At 42.9% G+C, this 21,201-nt stretch overlaps 1 protein-coding gene across 4 annotated transcripts in view; it reads left to right on the plus strand.

The window, feature by feature from the left end:
• MAPK6 (mitogen-activated protein kinase 6) overlaps positions 1–20,977 on the plus strand; it is a 50,486-nt gene extending 29,509 nt beyond the window's left edge. For 2 of the 4 annotated variants that reach the window (XM_064517373.1, XM_026097040.2), the window contains exons 2-6: positions 9,791–10,991; positions 12,210–12,354; positions 16,903–17,067; positions 17,764–17,965; positions 18,603–20,977. In XM_064517373.1, the coding sequence (XP_064373443.1) occupies positions 10,437–10,991; positions 12,210–12,354; positions 16,903–17,067; positions 17,764–17,965; positions 18,603–19,701 (2,166 nt within the window). In that variant the 5' untranslated portion in view covers positions 9,791–10,436 and the 3' untranslated portion in view covers positions 19,702–20,977. Of the gene's footprint in view, positions 1–4,318; positions 4,481–4,659; positions 4,684–9,790; positions 10,992–12,209; positions 12,355–16,902; positions 17,068–17,763; positions 17,966–18,602 lie in introns of those variants that run through there. The other 2 variants (XM_064517370.1, XM_064517371.1) reach the window with 2 other exon arrangements.
• Positions 20,978–21,201: the final 224 nt, after the last annotated feature.

Raw genomic sequence — 21,201 nt, forward strand, 5'->3', positions numbered from 1 at the left:
GCCTCCTAAGACCACTACTTTTCTTACTGTATGTTTCTACTGATGGTTAATATCTGCAAATGTTTTAGAATGGGATCCTATAGCACATCATCTACAAGCTACATAATCGTGTTCCTGTGGGGAGGGGGAAGCAATTCAACACAGTTATTTATGGTCTAATCAATAGGCACTTAAAATCTGGGAACAGATTGTCAATTTGCTGGATTAGATAGCTGTAAATTGCAATGTGACACACAATTAAATTCTGAGCAAGTCTTAAGTCATGTGCATTATAACTCTATAGATAATGAGGCTGAAGATAGGCAGCATTCCTGCACCAGGTCCTTATTTGCATGATTTTTCTCTGGGTTGAAGGATCTAATTCATTAGATCCTAACATTGGCTATGCTCTTAGTATGGCAGCCAAGAAATATTAGAAAAAACAACAACAAACAGACAAACAAAAAAACAGCCCCTGATTTATTAATTAGGAAACCAGAAAAATAGTGGTACATCTAGACTTTGTGAGACTCGCAAGTGTGTACTGCTTAGGTGAGGAAGCTTGCCACTTACTGCATGGCCTCTGTGTTTGCTAAACTACTTTCCAAACATACTGGGCTGCTGCAGAGTGAGCTCCGTGGATCTGTAACTTCTCCACCTGACTGAAATGGCAAATGTGGGTATTGGCAAATAGTCTAATGGACATAGTAAGATGATGGGCTGTCCAGGTGCTTTAACATAAAAAGGCTTTAATATAAACATTTTCTTACTGCAGTACCTAGGATCAGCTTCCTCTTTTGTCTCTCATAATGAAAATAGTTCATAGTATGGGTGGAAGAATTCTTTAATTAAATAAATAGCTTTGGCTTTTAGATGTACACCCACTGCTGCTCCTACTTTTTTTTCTTTTTGAGGCCCAAATCTCTTCCTTTAATGCAAGTAAATTCTCCTTTGTGGTTTGGCTCTGGTTGCTGTCCTAACATCACCTCTTCCAAATATGCACTCTTGCCGGGTTTTTTTGTAGACTATATTTAAGTACAGGCCTTCTGGAGCAGCTAGGGCTGTAATATTCCAACAGTGTTCATCTGGGTGGGCACAAGAACTGCGACTTTGTTTCTGATTTTTATCCATAATATCCAATATCCTGATTTTTGTTTGCAGCATAGATGCCTATAAATTAGCAAATATTGTAAAGTGCAGTTTGGCTATTGCCTTCTGTGCATATGTTATTAGTACAATACTGTGTTAGCAACTGCTTGTTGCCTTCCTCAGGAGAGGCTCGAAGGGGAGAGGGCAGCAAAGGGAGCTGACACTGCTGTTGCTGACGTGCGGAGAAAGCCGTGCACCCCCAGTGCTCGCGGGGGACCTCTGCCGCAGCCGGCGCCTTCCCGCTGCGGTGGCTTGGCTCCCGCCATGCGGGGCGTGCTTGGCCGCAGAGGCATCAACCTGCAGCGGGTCTCGCTTTGCTGTAGGCTCTCTCTGACTCTTGGTGGAGCGCAGTGGTCTGCAGGCCCTGTCCCAGAGGCTATGCGTGACCTGAAAGACCCTTCAGAGGTAGCTTGTGCCCACAGGAAGGTGGTACCCGGTCACAGCTATACTTGTTCAGTGTTGCTGCCTGGAGGACAACAAAGGTTGGAACTGCTGATATCTCTCGTAACCCTTTTTCCCTGTCTTTTTGCCTCTGTACTCCTAAAAATAATTTTGCAAAGCCTTGTATTTTTAATTGGCTTATCTGATCTGACCTCATATTTCTTTTCTGCTGCCGAGTAAGGCCGTGTGTTTTGCTGCGTGGTCGCAGGGAGCGGGCCAAGCATTTTGGAAGAGCCTGAGAGCAGGGCTGTCGCAGCGCTGAGGGGATGAGATGCCAGGAGACTCTGTGGTTGGGGGGACGAGGGTTGTCTAACAATAGCTGTAACAAGAGGCTGCATCGCACACGCAGCAAACGTCCAGGCCTCTGGCAGGCTGAGCTATAGCTCACAATTTGCTTTCCATATATAAGTGTTTGGGGACTGTGCTCCAACCCACCTATTTGTGTGAGTTTTTTTCAGTGCTAAGGAATGGTTTTTTTCTTCCCTTCCCTCTCTAACTTACTCTCTGTAGGGCAATACTCTGTTTTTGTCTGCACCCTTTCCTGCTGAGAGAGACTTTTCTCATTACGAGTTGGTGCAATATGGCAGCACACCAAGGGGCAGTTTTTAGCTTGTGTGTAAATTTGCAGGCAAGCTTTGTAATAGCTGCTGCCTGTTCAACATGTAAGGTGTGGGAGTGTATGAGCCATTGCGGTGGGTACTTGACACTTTGGCGTGGCACAGCAGAATTACATCAGCAGGGTTACATGCAATATATTGCCTTCTGCTTTATAGCTCTGCTGGTAGAAGAGTTAACATATATGACTAAATTAAAACAGTTAATGCTTGGCTTTATAGTTCAAGTGGTTTTAAAACTTATTGAAATAACTTTAGAAAAGCTGGATAGGGAGCTCCCTGGATGTTGATAAGTGACTGTTCATTAAAAAACTAGTTACGTGGTTCAAAGCTGCCAGGGTCACCCCAACGCTTCTGCCCAGATGGCAGCAGAGGGAGGCATAGAGCCCTACGCAATGCAAGGTACGTCTATGTTATCAACTATAAATAATCTGTTTAACCAGTTAAAAAAAAAAAGTATTAATTGTTTTTTCTGCTTTTGAGTCATCCTACACTGAAAAGGAATATGAGGCACCTAGGGGAACTCCACCTGGTCTCGACGAGTTGTATTGAAACTATTAAGACTTTCTTCTGTTATATGCAGATCTAGTATTTTCATGCATCTTTCTAAATACATGAGAACATCTCTTTCCCCACTAAAACAGCTGCATAAAAGCCTCATGGGGAGAATTTTGAACCTGTTTGTTTTGCTTTGTTTTATTGTTTTAGCTGTGATTTACAGGAAAAAGAATTTTACTGTCCCTATCTATGTTAGGGGAGATGCACTAGCAAGAGAGGAGAAAAGGAGGCCGGTGTCTGCAGAGGTGAAAGCAATGGCAGGCAGTTTGCAGATATTTGAGGGGAGAACATTCAGATCCCCAGCCACGCCAGGGCTACGGGAAATGTGAGTCAGAATGTCCCCTTGGGACACGGAAAGCCTGTCTGTCATTCCCGCGGGCCCCAGCTTCCAGCCACGCTTCTGCTTCTCCACCATGATGGATGTTTAAGCCAGGATGAGTGAACTTGGTCCGGGCAACCACTTCCCTGCTCGGCATTGTTTCGACAGCCATGCGCTGGCATCCGCGGCTGCCGTGCTCGCTCCGCACCGACCCGACCGACGCGGGTCCTTGCAGCTCTGCTCCCGCCCCGGGTTCCTCCCCCGGCTGCTGCGGGACCTGCAACTCCGCTCTCGACTCGGTCTAACCCTCCTCGCCGCATCCTTCCAGCTGCCGAAAACAGGCATTCCTACTTCCTTCTGTGCGCGCAGGGTCTCTTGGTGTGCTTTGTTTTTGCCTGGGGAAATGCTACACAAACAAACCCTGAAGCTGTCCTATATGACACACTTCCAGGCCTTGAGTCAAATGCACATTTCAGCAACGGAAGCCTTATCCCGGGGAAGCTGTCAGAGGGGAGCAGAGATCAAATAAGGGCAGGAAGAAGCAGTTGTCATTGCAGCTTAGAGCATTAGTGAAGTGTTGGAGGGGAGACCTCTGTTAGTGTCCGTGGGTCTCTAAAGCTTGAGTTAGCTTTATCAAGTTGCAATGTTTAACTCGTACAAAGCGCCATCAGGCTGATTTCTTTGAAGCATTTGGCTCAAGCGGACTTAGAGGCCGTACGAATCCCTCTGGCTAACTGGGCACATGGTTACGTTGGGGATCGCCCCTCCCGGGAGGACGGGGCAGGTAGGAGGTTAGCAACGGGGGCGACGGTGCAGGACCGCCTTGCCCGGAGCTCGGCACACCGACCGGCCCTGGGCCAGCGTTAGGCAGCCCAGCCCGAGCAGCGGGCACAGCGCGCCGCTCCGTCGCTAGGGGCGGGACGGGACGGCTCCAGGCGGGCCGGGGTGGCAGGCACGGTGCTGCGGGGCCGCAGGCCCACAACGTGGGGACCCGCCGGGCTGCGGCGCCCCGGGGCCGGGCGCGGGCTGTGTGGCCGCGCGAGGGTTCTTCCCCCGTTTTTCCGAGCGCGGAAACGGGGCTCGCGAGAGCCGCTTGGCCTCGCCCGCGGCTGCGGGGCCCGCGCTGGTCAAACGCCCCCGCGGGCCTCGCCCGCCGCCGTGGCGCCTCTCGGCCTCGCCTCAGGGCGGCGCGGCCCTTCCGGGGGTGGCGGCCCGGCGCAGGCCCGCCCGCCCCTGCCCCCGCCCCCGTCCCGCCCCGCGGAGGCGGCCCCGCCGCGCCCCGCCCCTCTCTGCCCTCCGAGCCGGGTTACATGGCGGCGGCTGCGGCTGCGAGCAGGCGAGCGGGAGCCGGAGCCGGTGGCGGGGCCGCGGGGCCCGGCCGTGCGAGCAGCGCAGCCCCTTGATGAGCCCGGGACGGCCCGTGAGTGCGGCGGGGGCCGCGGGGGGGCTCGGCCGGCCGCGCGCTCCGCTCCGCGCCGGGCCCGGCCCCGCCGCACAAAGGCGCTTTGTTCCCTCCCGCCGGCCCGCGCCCCCCCCCCCGGCCCGCTCCGGCGGGGCCCGCAGCCGGCGCGGCCCCTCCGCAGTGCGGCGGGCGGGTCGGGCCGAGGCGGCGGCGGCGGCCGGGTGAGGGAGCCGGGCGGGCGCTGACAGGGCGGCGGGGCAGGGAGGGGGAGGCCGCGCGGCGGGCAGCGCCCGGCCCCGCCGGGTAACGGTCGCCGCCAGCCGCTGCCCGCCTGGGCGGGGGGGCTCCGCCGCCGGGGGGGGCGTCTGCGGGCGGCGCCGCGGGGCCGGCGGGGGGTCGCGGCCGCTGGCAGCGCCGCGTAACGTCTGCCGGGCGGCGCCGGGGCGCTCGGCTGCGCGGCCGCGGGCGAGCGGGGGCCGCTGGCCGGGAGGTTGTGTTTCCCGGTAACTCGGGCCGTTCTCACCGGCCCGGCGGCGGCGAGGCGGATGGGGCGGGGGCGGCCCCGGGGGGAGCCGCTCGGGGCGGGCGGGGCTTCGCTTCGGCCGCGCGGTGCCCAAGAGGCGCCCCGGCAGGCCGGAGCGGCCCCGCGTGCCGGCCCCCCTCGCCCCTGGGGCCGCCGAGACGCCGCGGCGCCGCGCAGCGCGCTGAAGCGGCGCCCGGGCCGCGGGGAGCCGCGGCGGCTCTCGCTGAGGCGCTGCCGGCGGCCGTGCCCTCGTGCCTGCGCCGCGCGAACCGCCGCGGATTTGCGTGCGCCCGTGCGGCTCCCGCGGGGAATGTACGCGCTGACAGCAGCGTGTGCCGGCCGCCGCTGCGGCGCTCCCGGGAGCAAGGAGGAGGCTCCGAAACGCGGCAGTTTGTGAGTTGCGCGATGACTCATTCTGCCCACTGCCTGCAACGTGGCTGGTTTAAAAAAACACTTGTGTGCCCCGTGTTTTTGTAGTCGGAGGGACAGCACTTAGCGGTTGTGTAATGGTGCCGTTAGTCATTCTTGGTCTTTCTCCTGTGAGCAACGATTTGATCATTGTGCGGTCTGCGTAACTTAATCAGTTTGTGTCTTTCGGTCTTATTTGGCTTGCTGCAAAAGTAAACGTGTCACGGTGCCTGACAGCGTCTCGGTGTGCATCCTGCTTCCGGAAAGCGGCCGCAAACCCAGGCCGCCGCTCGGGTGCGCCGGGGTCGGCGGGGGCAGCGCCGGGAGACGGTGCTGGGGGCCAGGCGTGCCCCCCTGCCAGGGACCGATCTGTTTGGAAAGCGTGGGAGACTGATGTCTCTGCGCTTCCCTATGCAAAGGTAGCGGGAGGAACGAATAAAAGTGCTCCTTAAAAAAAGGCAGTCTTGGATAAATGACAGGTAATCTAAATGAAAACAGCAGTGCCTGGATGAATAGCCTATTGAGCACAAATCGGGGTGATAAAAATCCAGTACAGTGGTGTATTTTTGGGGGGGAGAGTTATTTCTTTAATTTTTATTTTTTAATACTATATGCTATTCCATCATGTGTTTTAACAGGTTAGGCTGTCAGTGCTATACACATTGTAGAGAATATTCCTAAGTGTTTAGTGTATTACACAACTGGAGAGAGAGATCTGGTTTTTTTAACTGTATTTTCAAGGCAGGCAATCGGACTGATGGTTAGGACTTTCATTGAAACTGAATAATCTGTAAAGTTAATGTGTGTTTGTGTTATTCTTTGCGAGTATTAGTGTAAAAACAACTTCCAGAGTTAAAAGGGCTATAAAATGCAAAGAAGAAAGCTTGTCACACTGAGCTTATTTTTACACAAGAAAAGCCTTAATTTCTGGTTAGTCGACTGCCCTTTAGACTCTGATTAAAAAAATAATTACTTAAGGAAATTTGGGGTTAGTTCTCCTCCCCCCTTTTTTTCTTTTTTTTTTTTTTTTTCTCCCGTCCCTCCATTCACTTCTGCTCCACAACAGAGCTGTTTGTGCTAGGTGTCTGCTTGCTGCTGACCCATGCACGGGGAAACCGGTAGAGCTGCTTTTGCTTCGCTGTACTCCGGACAGCAAAGGTGTCACAGAGCAGAGCAGGTGAGAGCTGCAGTCGGCAGAGGGGCCGCAGGTTGCAGGTGATGGCAGCGAGGGTCTGCTGAGCTGGAGCAGAGGGCTCTGCTGTGTGAGGCACCTAACTTCCATGGTGGAAGAAGTACATCTTTGATGCTATCTGAGAGAGAAAGATACTGCAAAGCTTAGCTAATGTGCTGTGTTGGTTCAGAAGCATATTTTTTGATAAGGGTAAATGAACCTGCTATAGTATTGTAACCTGTTTTTGTTTCCAAAGTAGAATTTTCAGTTACAGTAAGTAAAAGCTTGCTCTGGCAGTGCTGGATATGTATTTTAGTTTTTTTAATTGTTGTATGTCTTAGCTGTGACCACCTATAATTGTCCTCAAAATACCCATGTTGGTTACTGTATCTGTTGGATAGATTGGTTGCCTCCTGTTTGTTTCCTATGGCTATATCCTGTTTTGAATGATTAGGCACTGTCTTTTGTGGCTTTGGGATTAAATCATTTGCCCATAGTTATATGGGAAGCTTATGGCAGGATAGGGACAACTTGAAGGCTGCAGTAGGCTGCTTAAATTACCTATGCTTTGTTTTCTTAACTAAGGATGAAATTTTTAGGACTCTTGCCTCAGAAAGTAAGTGAGGCATAACTGTTTCTCCTTGAGGTAAACATTAATGTTGTCATTGGTCTCACATCACTGGTATTCCTCCAACCTTTATTTAGTCTTGGCATGGAGCTGTAAAGTCTGAGTTGGTGAAGAGATGACCAAATCTTACTCCTTGCAACCGGTAAGCCAGTTGCACATCTCTGTGAATCTCTCCCTGGGTTGTTAAATGGAACTGGCCAAAGTAGATGTCCCAGATGTGACACACAAATGGTGGAAACCAGTTTAGTATTACTGCATGTCAGAGACATCAGTGACATGAAATAATAGGATTAATTATGGGAGAGAATTAAATTGTTTCTAGATGTTCCTAAGGATATAAAATACCGTTTATTGGAGGATAATTGAACAGAGGCCTTGGACCTTGACTTAGCCTGAAATCTAAAGTATAAATGTAAGCACAAAGATAAATTTCCATAACAATTTTTGAGGGAATAGAGAATGAAAGGAAGGTGGTCTGGAGTGACCTGAACTAGTTCACAGGCAGCAGCTCAAAATGAGTGAGCCCGAGATTGATGCGTAAGTTGGTGGTACTTTGTGCTGTGGGTGAGAATTTTTATAGGTTTAAAGAAGTTAAAAATCAAGAGGCTAGCTTTTGGGGTTTTAGAATTATAAATGATCAAATAGTTGAATCGTTACTGATGCTATCCTAATTAATGTTAGAATGAGTCTGATATTTGTTCTTAAAACAAACTTAAGGGTTATCACAGGAATGGTATTCATGCTGGAAGCTTAAGTTCTAATCTAAATTTAAGATAGTATTTGAAAAAGTGTCATTGTTTAGAAATAACTACCTTGCAGTAATGGGGTTACCTCATTAAACTTTTGCTAAGGTTATAACAACTGTTATAAAACACTCTGTAAAAGTAGGACTCCTCACAGTAGGCTAAGAAGGGACTCGCAAGGCAGTGGTGGTGTGTGCTGTGTAAACAAAACTTTGAAGATCACCTTTTTTACAGAATACTGCAATAGTGGAAACTTTCGGTTTAGGAATGCTACATTTGGTGATCTTTATTTAAAAAGAAAAAATCCAGTAGAGTATGCGTTTCCTTCCTCCTTGCTGCGGTTTGTCATGTGGCTCTACAAATACCTGAGCGCGGGGTGGTGTGTGGCAGTGGCAGTGAGTGTCTTGGAGGCAGGCAGACTTCAGCCTCAGAAATGGTAATATCCTCAGTGTGTTGCAGCACCCTTATTTCTGTCAGTGTGCCTTATTTTATTTTTTCTGTGTGCAGTTTTGATTATTTTAGCAAATTAAGAGACCATTATTTAAATATGTTGATGATGCATCACTTGCTGTACTTTTAGGAGCATGGTGACTTGTCTTGCTTGGTCCTGGTTGCTTTGCTGAAATATGAGCACGATTTTAAGGAAAAACACTCAAAGATTAATTCTGAATTACTTGGTAGCTTGGAGAACATTCTGTTTATTTAGAGGGCTGGCTGAAGAGCTGAAATGTGTTAGTTTAAGATTGAAGATATGGCACTTAGTGATCTGATAGGAGCTGTAGTTGGTGGAGAAGAAGTTTTGTGAATTTGTAATGAAGTTGGCTATAACTTATCGCACTGTGTAAGGTATGCCTTTTGACTCTTCTGTTTGTGGCATCTCTGAGCTTTTGGAAGAAATCACGAGGATATTGTGCAGAAATACAACATGTGGTCTTTATGACTGTACTCTTTGCTATTGCAGCTAGGGAAACCTACTGAGAAAATAGCTATTTTTGTTTTCATAAATAGTAGTTGCATTCATTAGAGTATTATACTGATTTAAAAATTAATGATGTCTGAAAGTGCCCATATGTTAGAGGAAACGGTTACAGAATACATCAGTCATTATGTAAAATGTACTGACTGTTGGTTTTCTATTATAATCTAGATTGGATTTAAATGAATAAATAACTGATAAAATAATAACGTAAATCTTGGATGTAGAAAGTAGGAGGTACTCCTATGGTTCTTGTGACGGTGACTCTATAGAGGCAAAACTATGATTTGAGATACTAATAAACTGTATTGGAAAGGATTCAGACTTCAGAAATGGTACTGGATGTGTGCTGTATATTCTGGAAAGTGGATAAATCTTGAGTGCACAAACATTAATCTTTTTTGTGAATGATACTCTGTTATCTCTTATTAGGGCAAAATAGTTAAAGTTTAAAAACCCAATTCTGTTTCTGGGTAACAACTGGATGGAAAGAGTTCTTCCACAATTTGATGGCCGAGATGCGGGATGTTATCCTTGCTGACCTTCTTGTAACGGTTACGTTGGAGAAATGCCAAGTCTTCTACCATATTCCTTTATTAAAACTCAGTAGGATTTTTGATTACGTACCTAATATTCTCAGTAGGTTATATATAAAACTTTTGGAATATATATTTAGAAATGGTGATCTGATGATAGTTGTCAGTTTTCTTCCACAAGAAGTATGAAAAAGATGCATTATTTCTAGTTAGTTCAGCCGTTGTGGTGGCTTCTCATCTTGCAAGTGGGCACTAAATAACTTGCATGTTTAGCACAACTTGTCGGGGAGAAGGAAGACTTCTGTATGTACTGGAACAGTGATCTGTTTTCTCTTCTTTTCAGGTTGTCACGGAATAAAATGGATGGTAGCTTCGATTGTGATTGTGGTGAGCTGGAGCCACCTGATCATTAACAGAAGGCATCTTTTGTAAATCAAGAGCTGCCAGTTTCCTGTTTAACTAGACTGTAAACAAAGGAGAGAAAAGGAAGAAACGATAGTGCTTACCAGCACCATAGAATGACGCTGCTCAGGACCAGTCCAACACTGAATGTATCTGCACTGTGAGGAGGAGGATGTTAATAGAAGCCTATTATGTGCATATTTATTCACATTTTTGTTAAATGTTAACCAGTTTAGCACAGTAGAGCTGAGTGCATAGTATGTCATTTCATTCCGTTTGAGTTTCTTGTGAGTATTTTCTTTAATGTCTGCAGAAATGCTGCATCTCTCTTGAACTATGAATGCTGCAATCTTTCTATCTTCTGCTCAGTTTGAGTTATAGAGCTTGTAGGCTCTAAATTCAAGGGGACACAACAGGCCTGGCTGGCTCATAATGAAATGAGAGTGTCAAGAAACCATCTTGCAGTCAAAGCCAAGTGTTTCTTCTCCCTTTCTGTAAGACCTTTCCTTCAGATACCAGTGGAAGCGTCTCTGCATGTTTACAGAAGCTTAATAGTTTGAGGAAAAAGAAACGTAAAGAATTTGAAAATGGCAGAAAAATTTGAAAGTCTCATGAACATTCATGGTTTTGATCTGGGCTCTCGGTATATGGACTTAAAACCACTGGGCTGTGGTGGAAATGGCTTAGTTTTTTCTGCTGTCGATAATGACTGTGACAAAAGAGTGGCTGTCAAGAAAATCGTCCTTACAGATCCTCAGAGTGTTAAACATGCTCTACGTGAGATCAAAATTATTAGAAGACTTGACCACGATAACATTGTCAAAGTATTTGAAATTCTTGGTCCTAGTGGAAGCCAGTTAACAGATGACGTGGGCTCCCTTACAGAATTGAACTGTGTTTACATTGTCCAGGAGTACATGGAGACAGATCTGGCTAATCTGCTAGAGCAAGGCCCTTTACTGGAAGATCATGCCAGACTTTTCATGTACCAGCTGCTACGTGGGCTCAAGTATATTCACTCTGCAAACGTTCTGCATAGAGATCTCAAACCAGCTAATCTTTTCATAAATACTGAAGACTTGGTGCTGAAGATTGGTGATTTTGGTCTTGCACGAATCATGGATCCTCATTATTCCCACAAGGTATGTGGAGAGTGAGAATATTCAAGTGATATACTGACAACCATGCCTTCTTAAAATAGGATCTCTCTCCCTTTTGCAGAATTAGATAAGAGTGCCAGTCCTTGTCTAGGTATTTAAAGTAACGTTCACCTTAAATGAGCAGTTGATGGCAGGACTCCAAGAGGGAGTGAACTGATATAACAGCTCAGCGCAGGGCATACTAATCCCTTTTTCCCTGCTCCTGTCTCTTACCTGGTGCTTGTCAGGATCCTCTGAAGGGTGACTCGACTAACTGAAAATATACGTGCAAGAAAGCATCTTCGTATGTCAGTACAGCTGGCTTCTAGAACATCAGAAATGTTTTGCTTCCATTGATGCGTTCTGAGATTCTTGTTCCTGCTATGTAGCATGTTTCACTTCCTGGTTTTAGCCAATTATTTTATTATACAAAATATCTGGCTAGAATATTTTGGGGTTACTAAAACATAGTCTGTAGAAGACCTCTTAATGGGTAGGAGATCATGTTAGGGATCATACAGTAGAATCCATCTTCATCTAGGTGACTAGATTTCCTGGGCAGAACTGAAATGCTTGCGAGTAGAGTAAAACAGATCTTTGGATGCCATGTTTTGTCTCAGATGGGAACGGTTTAATTATTAGGATTACTGCAAGCATAAAATTAAAAAAAAGTGTTTTGTTTTTTGTTTTTTTTATTAGATGTATTCAGAAAAGCAGAGTGTGCATAGTGAATAAAGACCCTGAGAGGCATAAGTATAGAAGCCCTAGATAAGTTTAAAAATGGTGCGCATTCATAGTGACAAGTGTGGCTACTCCCTGGGATTTATTTAGAAATATTGTCTTCCTGGTTCAGGTAATGTTTCATAAGGGAGTTCATTATTATCTCTCCAATTATTTGCCATTTGGGAATAACAAAGCTTTTGCTGCTGTCCCTCGTTTGATTAATAAATAGTCATATTTGTATGTTATTGCTGTTCATTCGTAAAGATATTGCTGTTCTGTTTGAAAGGTAGAAATGAAAAATAGATGTTGTTTGTATGCCTGGTTTGCTGAGGGAATGCTGGACTGGAGGATGGCACATGGTCTAGTGCTGTCCCCTTATCCCTAGGAGCTTAAGTCAAAATACTGAAATAGGTAATGCATTAAAAATTAATGAATAATTAAAACACATTTTTCTTAAATGCAAGTAAGCTTTTTGTTTTGGTTTGTTTTTTTTATTAGGGCCATCTTTCTGAAGGATTGGTTACTAAATGGTACAGATCACCCCGTCTCTTGCTTTCTCCTAACAACTACACTAAAGCCATTGACATGTGGGCTGCAGGTTGCATCTTTGCTGAAATGCTGACTGGGAAAACCCTCTTTGCAGGTGGGTGGAATAAGAGTGTGTGTTCCCAAAAGAAATGGCAGTACTTAATGATCTTGCTAAAGAAAGGTTGATTCTCACAGCTAGTATCAATTCGCACTGGCTGTCGGGATATGTCATATTATTATACATTTGTATAAGCAAACTATCCATTGATTTTTTTTTTAAGTAGGAAGTGTTTAAATTTCTGTTACTCGTACCAGTCTGTATGTAGATAAATATCAGAATTTAATTTAGTGCTCATGGTCTTTCATTAGGTTAAACTAAATTTACTGGAGGCACAGGAAGTGTTCTAAATGGGTATGTGCTTTAATAAAGTGATGTACTCGGGAAGTATTTGAGGATGATGAATGATCTGAGTATTGTTTTCTTAAGGATTTTAAATGTAGTAGACCTAATCATTTCTCACTTCTTTGTATTTGAAGTTATGAAAGAATAGGCTTTCCTCTCCCATTCCCAATTCTTGTTTGCCATCTACACATTGTTTTGAACTAAGAAAATTCCTAGCTTCAATCAACTTCAGTTTATGTCTTGTGTTTCAGTGGTACAAGCAGGACTTTAGGTGGGACATACGATTTAAACTGGGATTTAAAATTCACTGTGGCATAGCAGGGAAACTTGGAACCTCCAAATGTTTCTGGTGAGATAGGAAGCAATGCTCTAGTCTCGTTGGGTGCAGCTATATTAGTACTTCAGTTAGGATCAGGAACACGTTCTTGAAGCAAATCTCTTGATCGCAATCCTGCACCATGTTGCCGATGGAGCTCCACGTGCAAAATAGTCTTGTTAGATAAAATGAAATTGCCTTATGCACTGTAGGAGCTTACTTGATGTGCTCCACCTGCTGATGGGCATTCAACCCATGGGAGCAGATGAGCTAGTGTAGAGTAAACCCCCTGAAATGCTTATTTTGTGGCCCATGGCCCTCAGCAGCAGTTGTCTTGCTCCAGTTTGCTCCTGGCTTTGCTCCTGTTGGCCCATATTACTGTGCTCATATAGATAAAACCTCTATGAACTGAGCTTGTATTTCAAACTCACATTCCTTTAGAGACATGTGGACTAAAGCCACACCTCTGCAGTAATTCCTGGCTTTATACATCAAGATAATTAAACTGAGTGCATTTTCTCATTAAAGCTATTAATAGAATACTGTCACTTTGAAATCATAATTTTATAGAAACTAGGAATTAATATGTGAAGAGGCTTTCTTTAACTTGCAATGAGTTGGTAACTCTTTCAGTGAGTAACTACTGGAGTAACGTCCCCAGTGTATTAGATGTTCTGCTAATAAAAGATGTATTTGATTTCCACTGTGTCAGTACCTGAAAATGTTGGATTTTCTATTGGAAAATAATGAAAAGTAGGGGAAACCCTATGAATTTTAGGATTTTGCATCCACTGATGCAATTGCTATGTAATGACATTATTAGCATTTTGACTTTTTTTAAGTAGCATTCGAAGCAATGTGCTGATGCTGTGTTCTAGTTTATGCCCATGTCAAAATGAACAAAAACTAAAGCTGTGTACTTGCAAGTATCCACTTATTTGTTGTCTATCAGTGTCTTCCATGCTTTTTGTTTACTTTGAGAGATAAAACTAACAAACCACAAAAGCTAACTTGCAGTTGCCATGTCTGCTGCAGTGAACTGTGGTGATCCCATCATCAACCACAGGCATTGTTTTGCTTCCAGGCACTTTGTTCCTACCTGGGTAGAGTCTTAGCAGCTTGCCCAGAAATTGAGCTTCCTGCCCATGATGGAGAAGGAATGGTCTGCTCTATTCTGAGCTTTGTGAGCTCATTTAAGGTTTATTTTCCTTTATGAGCTTAAGACAGCGTACCCCTTAGGGAGGCAGGTTTTGCTCTTGTGGCTCCTAGGGACTTGTGGACCTTCGTTCCGTCTTTCTGGTTTGACGTTTTTTCCCCTCTTGCCGAACTGGAGTATTGGCTTAGATGTTTTGGATTCTGTTTCAAAGACCAGATTAAGCTGTTCTTAGAAACAAAGCGTAACGCCAGATTATGCCTTAACTAATGAGTTGGTCAGTTTTATGCATCTGCGTTTCCGACAAATACAGAGAGACACTTGAGATTAATACTTGAGCAAATGTGGAGGGCTGAATGGCGTTCTGTGATTCTAGTGAAATTCAGTTTTCATGGCCTGTATTGAATCAAGCTCAGCAGAAGTATTGCTGATCGCACGCATGTGCATTTGTTTGTTTTTAATTTTGGTTTTCAGTAAACAAGCTTTGTGTTCAGATAATTGGGTTTTGGTATATTGAGAATTTAGTTGTTATGTATTTGCATTTTGGTTTATGGCAGTGAATAGCCTACAGCTTCCATAGTAATGTTAAAATCACTTTGTTTTACTTTATTTGAATGAGGAGTGGATCATATAACTTCTGTTTATATAGGAGGATACATAAAACTTGAAACTACTTGTTTCGTGAAGATAACTGTTCAAATGGGTTTTTGATACATTGGTATTTGCCAGAATATTTTATTAGTCTGATAGCTGTACAGCGATCTAGATTTTTTTGACCTAGTCTAATAATAAAAATCCAGAGTTTATAGGATTATGTGCCCTAGTTGCATTGAATAGGTATCTTTAAACACTTTTTTTTAATGTATGCCTCTAATTAAAGTATCAGTACCATGGCTTTTTGGCCTAAAGAAAAGTGAACTTCTTAACGTTGTGTATTTGGAAAGGGAAAATGTTAAATGTTTGGGGATATGACCATTAACCTATGCTAACGGTCTGAATAAAACTCCTTTGCAAAGTTGTTTGAAGAGAGGGTTTGGTTAACTTGTAACCTTCCTGTCTGCTGCCACTTCTGAACTATCCCTTAGGAATTCTGCTTTCTGAAAAGCTTAAAGGAATGGGATGAATAATGGCAGATTAAAGTTGCAGAATACCTGGGACAACGGGGGGAAGGGAAGTCAGGAATTTAATAATTATTTCAAATAACTTATGTAAGTCTTTATTTTGAATATATTAAAGTAAAATTTTTTAAGTGCAATGAAAAGGCTGATTAATTTCAGGGTGGGTATGATGTGAAGTAAAGATACAATAGAATCTGATTTACAGTAAGCTATGGACAGTATAGCATCTGATGGATTATTTTAAGTAATTTGTAGTAGTCTGAAGTAGGCAGACAACACAATTTTTTCAGTCCTGCAGATAACTTTGCATTAGAAGATAGTGATTCAATTGGGGAATGTAGGTATCAGTCAAACTTTCTTTAGTGGTTTTGCCTGAGCTTTTATTTAAATCATGGCAGATGTGTAGTAGGATGGCCACTGCAGAGCATCATGCAAACTGCTGTAGTGAGCCTACAGTGCATGGATTTTGAGATGGTGCAGTCTGTTTCTGACCCCATTTGTTTTTGTATATAGTATCACAGGCTTCAAAACATTGCTAATGATTGCCCAAAGCTCCCTGGTGAAGGAAGGAAAAACTTGCATGCAAATAATCCCATACATCTTCATCTGCTAGCTGAATCTTTAGGGTTGCAAGTGTTTCTGGGAGGTGAACAATAAATAGGTTGCAGTAGACAGGTTGTATTTCTTAGTACACCAACTTTAATGTTGGTATGGAAATAAAGATATCATTTGTTTATTCGAAGTGTGTCCACTGCATATGCCATTATAGGTTGTGTGGGGGTTTTTTTGATACTTCAGAGACTGTTAGAAGTGAAGTAACTTTAAAATATTTTATTGTGCCTGTATAAAAAACTTTCCTATTTTATTGTGTAAACAGTTATAAACTGATTATATCTGTTTTCAAAGGCCAATATAAAAATCTATTTCTAAGGACTTCATCTGCTGATTGGCAGAAGTGTTGTCTTAAAGTTTTTATTAGAGTTTTGTATCTAACATGTCTGGGTTTTTTTGCCTTCTACTGTGAATTTTATTTTAAAGCCTCTACCTATTTACCTTTTCATTGGGGCAGAAGCTTATAGTATGTTAACATTGCACTTCAAAATATTTGATAATTTCAATTAAAATATAGTATTAGGTTTTCTGGGTCCGCCCCCCCAACTTACACTACTTATCGGGCAGATATTTTCCTCTTGCATCTGACAGTAATAGAGGATTTCAGAGCAGAATATTAATATGAACGTGAATAGTCTGCCAGGTCTCTAGCTGAGCTAAACCTGCCTTTATTGATAAGGGACTGCATAAATCAAAAACACATCAAATGTTGAATGAATGAGGTGGATCCGCTGAAGGGGGAAGGATGCAGGATATTAGCAAAAAGATGCAGTATTAATAGAGCACCTTGTCCTTGGTTTTGGCTTATGAAAACTTAAGGTTGGGTATCTTTATCAGGGTGCAGCAGCTCTGTAATTTTTCATATACTACACCATTTTTGAGTGCTTTTCAGATCTAGTGTCATACAAATTCGGAGCTTCAAACTTTCCTTTGTTGCAGGAGATACTAGTCTTCACAGAAAGTAGCTGCACAGAGCACAAAGTTTTGATGTGTCTTTCATATACATGGATGAGGAGTGTTTGAAGTTGAAATGACAGCTTGTATTTTCTCCTGGTGCGTAGGTGCGCATGAACTTGAACAGATGCAGTTGATTCTAGAATCAATTCCTGTTGTACATGAGGAGGACCGTCAGGAGCTTCTCAATGTAATTCCAGTTTACATTAGAAATGATATGACTGAGCCACACAAACCTTTAACTCAGTTGCTTCCAGGCATCAGTCCTGAAGGTAAGTAATTCAGAAAAAAATGCTGTCTTTCAAAAATCATAAAATAATGGTGAACAACTTTACAATGCACACATGTGATTGGTAGAAGCAGGTTTCATTCAGAAGAATCTGTACATTCTCTGAAGAAAAGTTGTTTTCAGCTGTAGTAAGAAACACATTAATTACATGATAGCTACTTGGTCATCTTTGGAGCAGAATTTTGCATCTCTGCTGGACCTGTTCCCCTTGTAAGGCTGGTTAAATTGCTCGTATTTTGAGACATTAGCACTCCAAATACAAATAAACACTGGAATGGAGTGAGTTTAAAAGAACTGTTTCTCAAAAAAAATTTTTTTTTTAAAAGAAAGTCCCCAAAACAAACAGTTTTGAATCTTTACTGACTGATGGCCCTGTTTAATGACAGTTACTGGTAGATACTGATTCAACTTCAAGCATTCTGTCTTTTTTAATTTTTTTCCTGTTCTGAGTTAAATTACTGTTGATGTTAAACTGCCCGGCCCCCACTCTGCCAGGTTTATGGCTACATAATATATTTTTGGCAGTATAGGATGAGTAGCTGATACTACGCAGGTGAGAAGTTAAGATTTTAAGCAGATGCACACCTGTAGAGCAAAGCAATGCATCTTAATCTTCAATTCTAGGTGCTTGAAATCTCAGTTTTATCCTCTTTAATTGTAACTTGCTTTTTTTCTGCAGCACTGGACTTTTTGGAGCAAATTTTGACATTTAGTCCCATGGATCGATTGACAGCAGAAGAAGCTTTGTCCCATCCTTACATGAGCATTTATTCCTTTCCAACGGATGAGCCTATTTCAAGTCATCCTTTTCACATTGAAGATGAGGTTGATGATATTCTGCTGATGGATGAAAGTCACAGCCATATTTATAATTGGGAAAGGTAAGTTTCTTGGGTACTGTGACATGCAATGTGACTGAACTGTTGTGTGTTTGAAGTCATTGTTGCTTCATGGGCATCATTTCCACTTCTATTTGTTTCTTTTCAAGTCAGCCCAGGAGTAAATTTTTCCTCCATAGTTAGTGCATTGTCATTGGGTTTATGATTTGTTAGACTGACTTGGATATGCTGATGGATTGCTGCAGTACGCTTGGACTCTAGAATCTGTAGTTTAATCTCTCCTCTACTTTTTCCCCAAAACATTTCTCTTAAAGGTAAATTTAAAATGAAGAGAGTCTTAAGTATGGATTGTTCTTGTCCAGCACTTGGTGCACATCATGGTAAAGAGAATTACAGTAGTCTTATTTAAACTCAATTAAGCTTGCTTTAAGGAGAGATCTGTAAATGGAGTGAGCTATCATACATAATTCTGGACTTAAATCTTTCAGATTTGCGTATAAGGATTGCTTTATTCCAGATTAAATTAAAAACCTGAATGAAGCATCTGAATTTGGTTGAGGAAAAGTTTTATGTATATTGAATTGTCAGTATTCTCTAAGGGTATTTCTAATCATAACTATCTGTCTTGGGAGCTAGAAGGCTATTTTTAGTCACTAACACTTAGGAAATTGTTTTACAGATACCATGAAAGTCAGTTTTCAGACCATGACTGGCCTATTCATAATAACTATGAAGCTGATGAAGTTCAGCGTGATCCAAGGGCTCTTTCTGATGTTACTGATGAGGAAGAAGTGCAAGTAGATCCTCGCAAATATCTGGATGGAGATCGTGAAAAGTATCTGGAGGATCCTGCTTTTGATACCCACTTCTCTACTGAGCCTTGCTGGCAGTACTCAGATCACCATGAAAACAAGTACTGTGATCTGGAATGTAGTCACACTTGTAATTACAAAATGAGGTCATCTTCATACCTAGATAACTTAGTTTGGCGAGACAGTGAAGTTAACCATTACTATGAGCCCAAGCTTATTATAGATCTTTCGAACTGGAAGGAACAGAGCAAAGAAAAGTCTGATAAGAAAGGCAAGTCTAAATGTGAAAAGAATGGATTGGTGAAAGCTCAGATAGCACTTGAGGAAGCATCGCAGCAGCTTGTTGAAAAAGAAAGGGAGAAGAATCAAGGATTTGACTTTGATTCATTTATTGCAGAAACCATTCAGCTTAGTTTACAGCATGAGTCTACTGATATTGATAAATTAAATGACTTGAATAGCTCAGTGTCTCAACTAGAGTTGAAAGGATTAATATCAAAGTCAGTGAGCAGAGAGAAGCAGGAGAAAGGAATGGCTAATTTGGCACAGCTAGAAGCTCTGTACCAAACTTCTTGGGATAGTCAGTTTGTAAGTAGTGGGGAAGAGTGTTTCCTCATAGACCAGTTTTGTTGTGAAGTAAGGAAAGATGAACAAGTTGAAAAAGAAAATACTTACACCAGTTATTTGGACAAATTCTTTAGTAAGAAAGAAGATGCCGAAATGCTAGAACCTGAGCCAGTAGAAGAGGGGAAGCCTGGGGAGAAGGAGAGAGAAGAGAGCTTTCTCAGTAACAGTGGAGAACTCCTCTTCAACAAGCAGCTTGAGGCTATAGGTATTCCTCAGTTTCACAGCCCTGTTGGTTCGCCCCTGAAATCGATACAGGCCACGTTAACGCCTTCTGCTATGAAATCATCTCCCCAAATTCCCCACAAAACATACAGCAGCATTCTGAAACATCTAAATTAAAACACTCAGCAGACATTTCTTTTATATTCATGAGGTGTGTTTGTCTTTTTTTATTACTAGTGTAAGTAATTTTTTTACTTGAATCAGATGGTGTAATTTTGGTATGGATTTCATTAGTTTTCTGTTTACCATTGTTTTTACAATCCAGAATTACTTTCTATTCATAAGTTAGTTTTGTTTTTAAACTGGCATGTCGTTTGCACACAAAATTAAAGAATAGAACAAAATAATGCAAAATGCAGGAGGTAACAAAAAATGCACTAAACCAAGTTAAAAAAAAATTCTCTCAGAAAAACAGTGTCCATGTTTTGCAGAAAAAGAATCTTGCCTTGAAATTTACACAGTGAGACTGTACATAATTGCATGAAAATATCTATTTTTCCCAAAACATTTTTCATTCATGTGTATTTTAGAGTTTTTCATACTGTACACATTTCTTAGACACATGATACCAGCAGCAACTGAAATGAATGCAGATTTTGGTACGCATGTGTTATCTACCTCAAGGTAACAGCAGTATGTGGCAAAACATTAACCACCCATAGTGCTTCTCATTATGCACTTCTATTTAGCCAGCATTATTGTAGTAGCTATTCTTACTGAAAATCATTCAATATTTATAAATGTTCTGGTATGCGTTCTTTATAGTGAAGTGTTAATATGCAGCACTTTTATTTATTTTAGCAAATAAGTATATTTCTGTAATTATAGAAAGTCAACTTAATTTTTGAGTTACTTTTCAGATAAAAAGTTTTTGTTTAGCACTATGGTTTATTGCCTACATAGCTGAATATACATTAACATCGGCTTATTCTGAGGCTATCCAATACATCTTTTTTGTTTTGTTTTTTCATTTCAAGTAAAGCACTCACTGTGTATAGGAATTTGTAATTGGAGGTGCTTGATCTCTACAAAAGAAATTAGGAATTGCTTTATTATAAAATGCTCCTAGAAGTCTTAATTGTGTTCATTTTTAAAAAAAATTTTGTAATGTTAGTTGTGTGCATGGAAATAATTAAGGTACAACATTACTGTAGGTTAAAGTTCTATATGGTGAGACATTTTGTTTTTACTGTATGTTTTTACCGAATGATTCCCGTCCCCTTCCCTGCCTCCCTCAAAAGCAAGCATGAATAAAATTAGGTTAAATATAGCATGTAGCATCTCAGTCTTTTTGAAAATTTGTTTTACCTTCTGATTTTTTGAAATACTGGATGTATCATTGGCTCCCCTGTTTAAAACAAAAGACAAATAAAAACATGGCCAGCAAAACCAAGTGGTGTTCTTGATGCTTTGTACAATGAGAAACAAACAGCTGCACAGTGACACAGCTGTCTGCGTGGCAGAGGCAGGTCCGCTTGCTGGAGGCGCTCGGGGAGGCGTGCGCAGCTGCGCTGCAGGCTGCCCTCAAACCGCCCGGTGCTGGGGGCCCAGAGCCCTGGCCGTGGGCTCCCGCAGCCCAGCGCTTCCGTGCCGGTGCGGGCGGCTGCAGCCTGCGCC

The sequence above is a fragment of the Dromaius novaehollandiae genome, chromosome 10 (assembly GCF_036370855.1).
Source record: "Dromaius novaehollandiae isolate bDroNov1 chromosome 10, bDroNov1.hap1, whole genome shotgun sequence".
NCBI classification, from domain to species: domain Eukaryota; kingdom Metazoa; phylum Chordata; class Aves; order Casuariiformes; family Dromaiidae; genus Dromaius; species Dromaius novaehollandiae.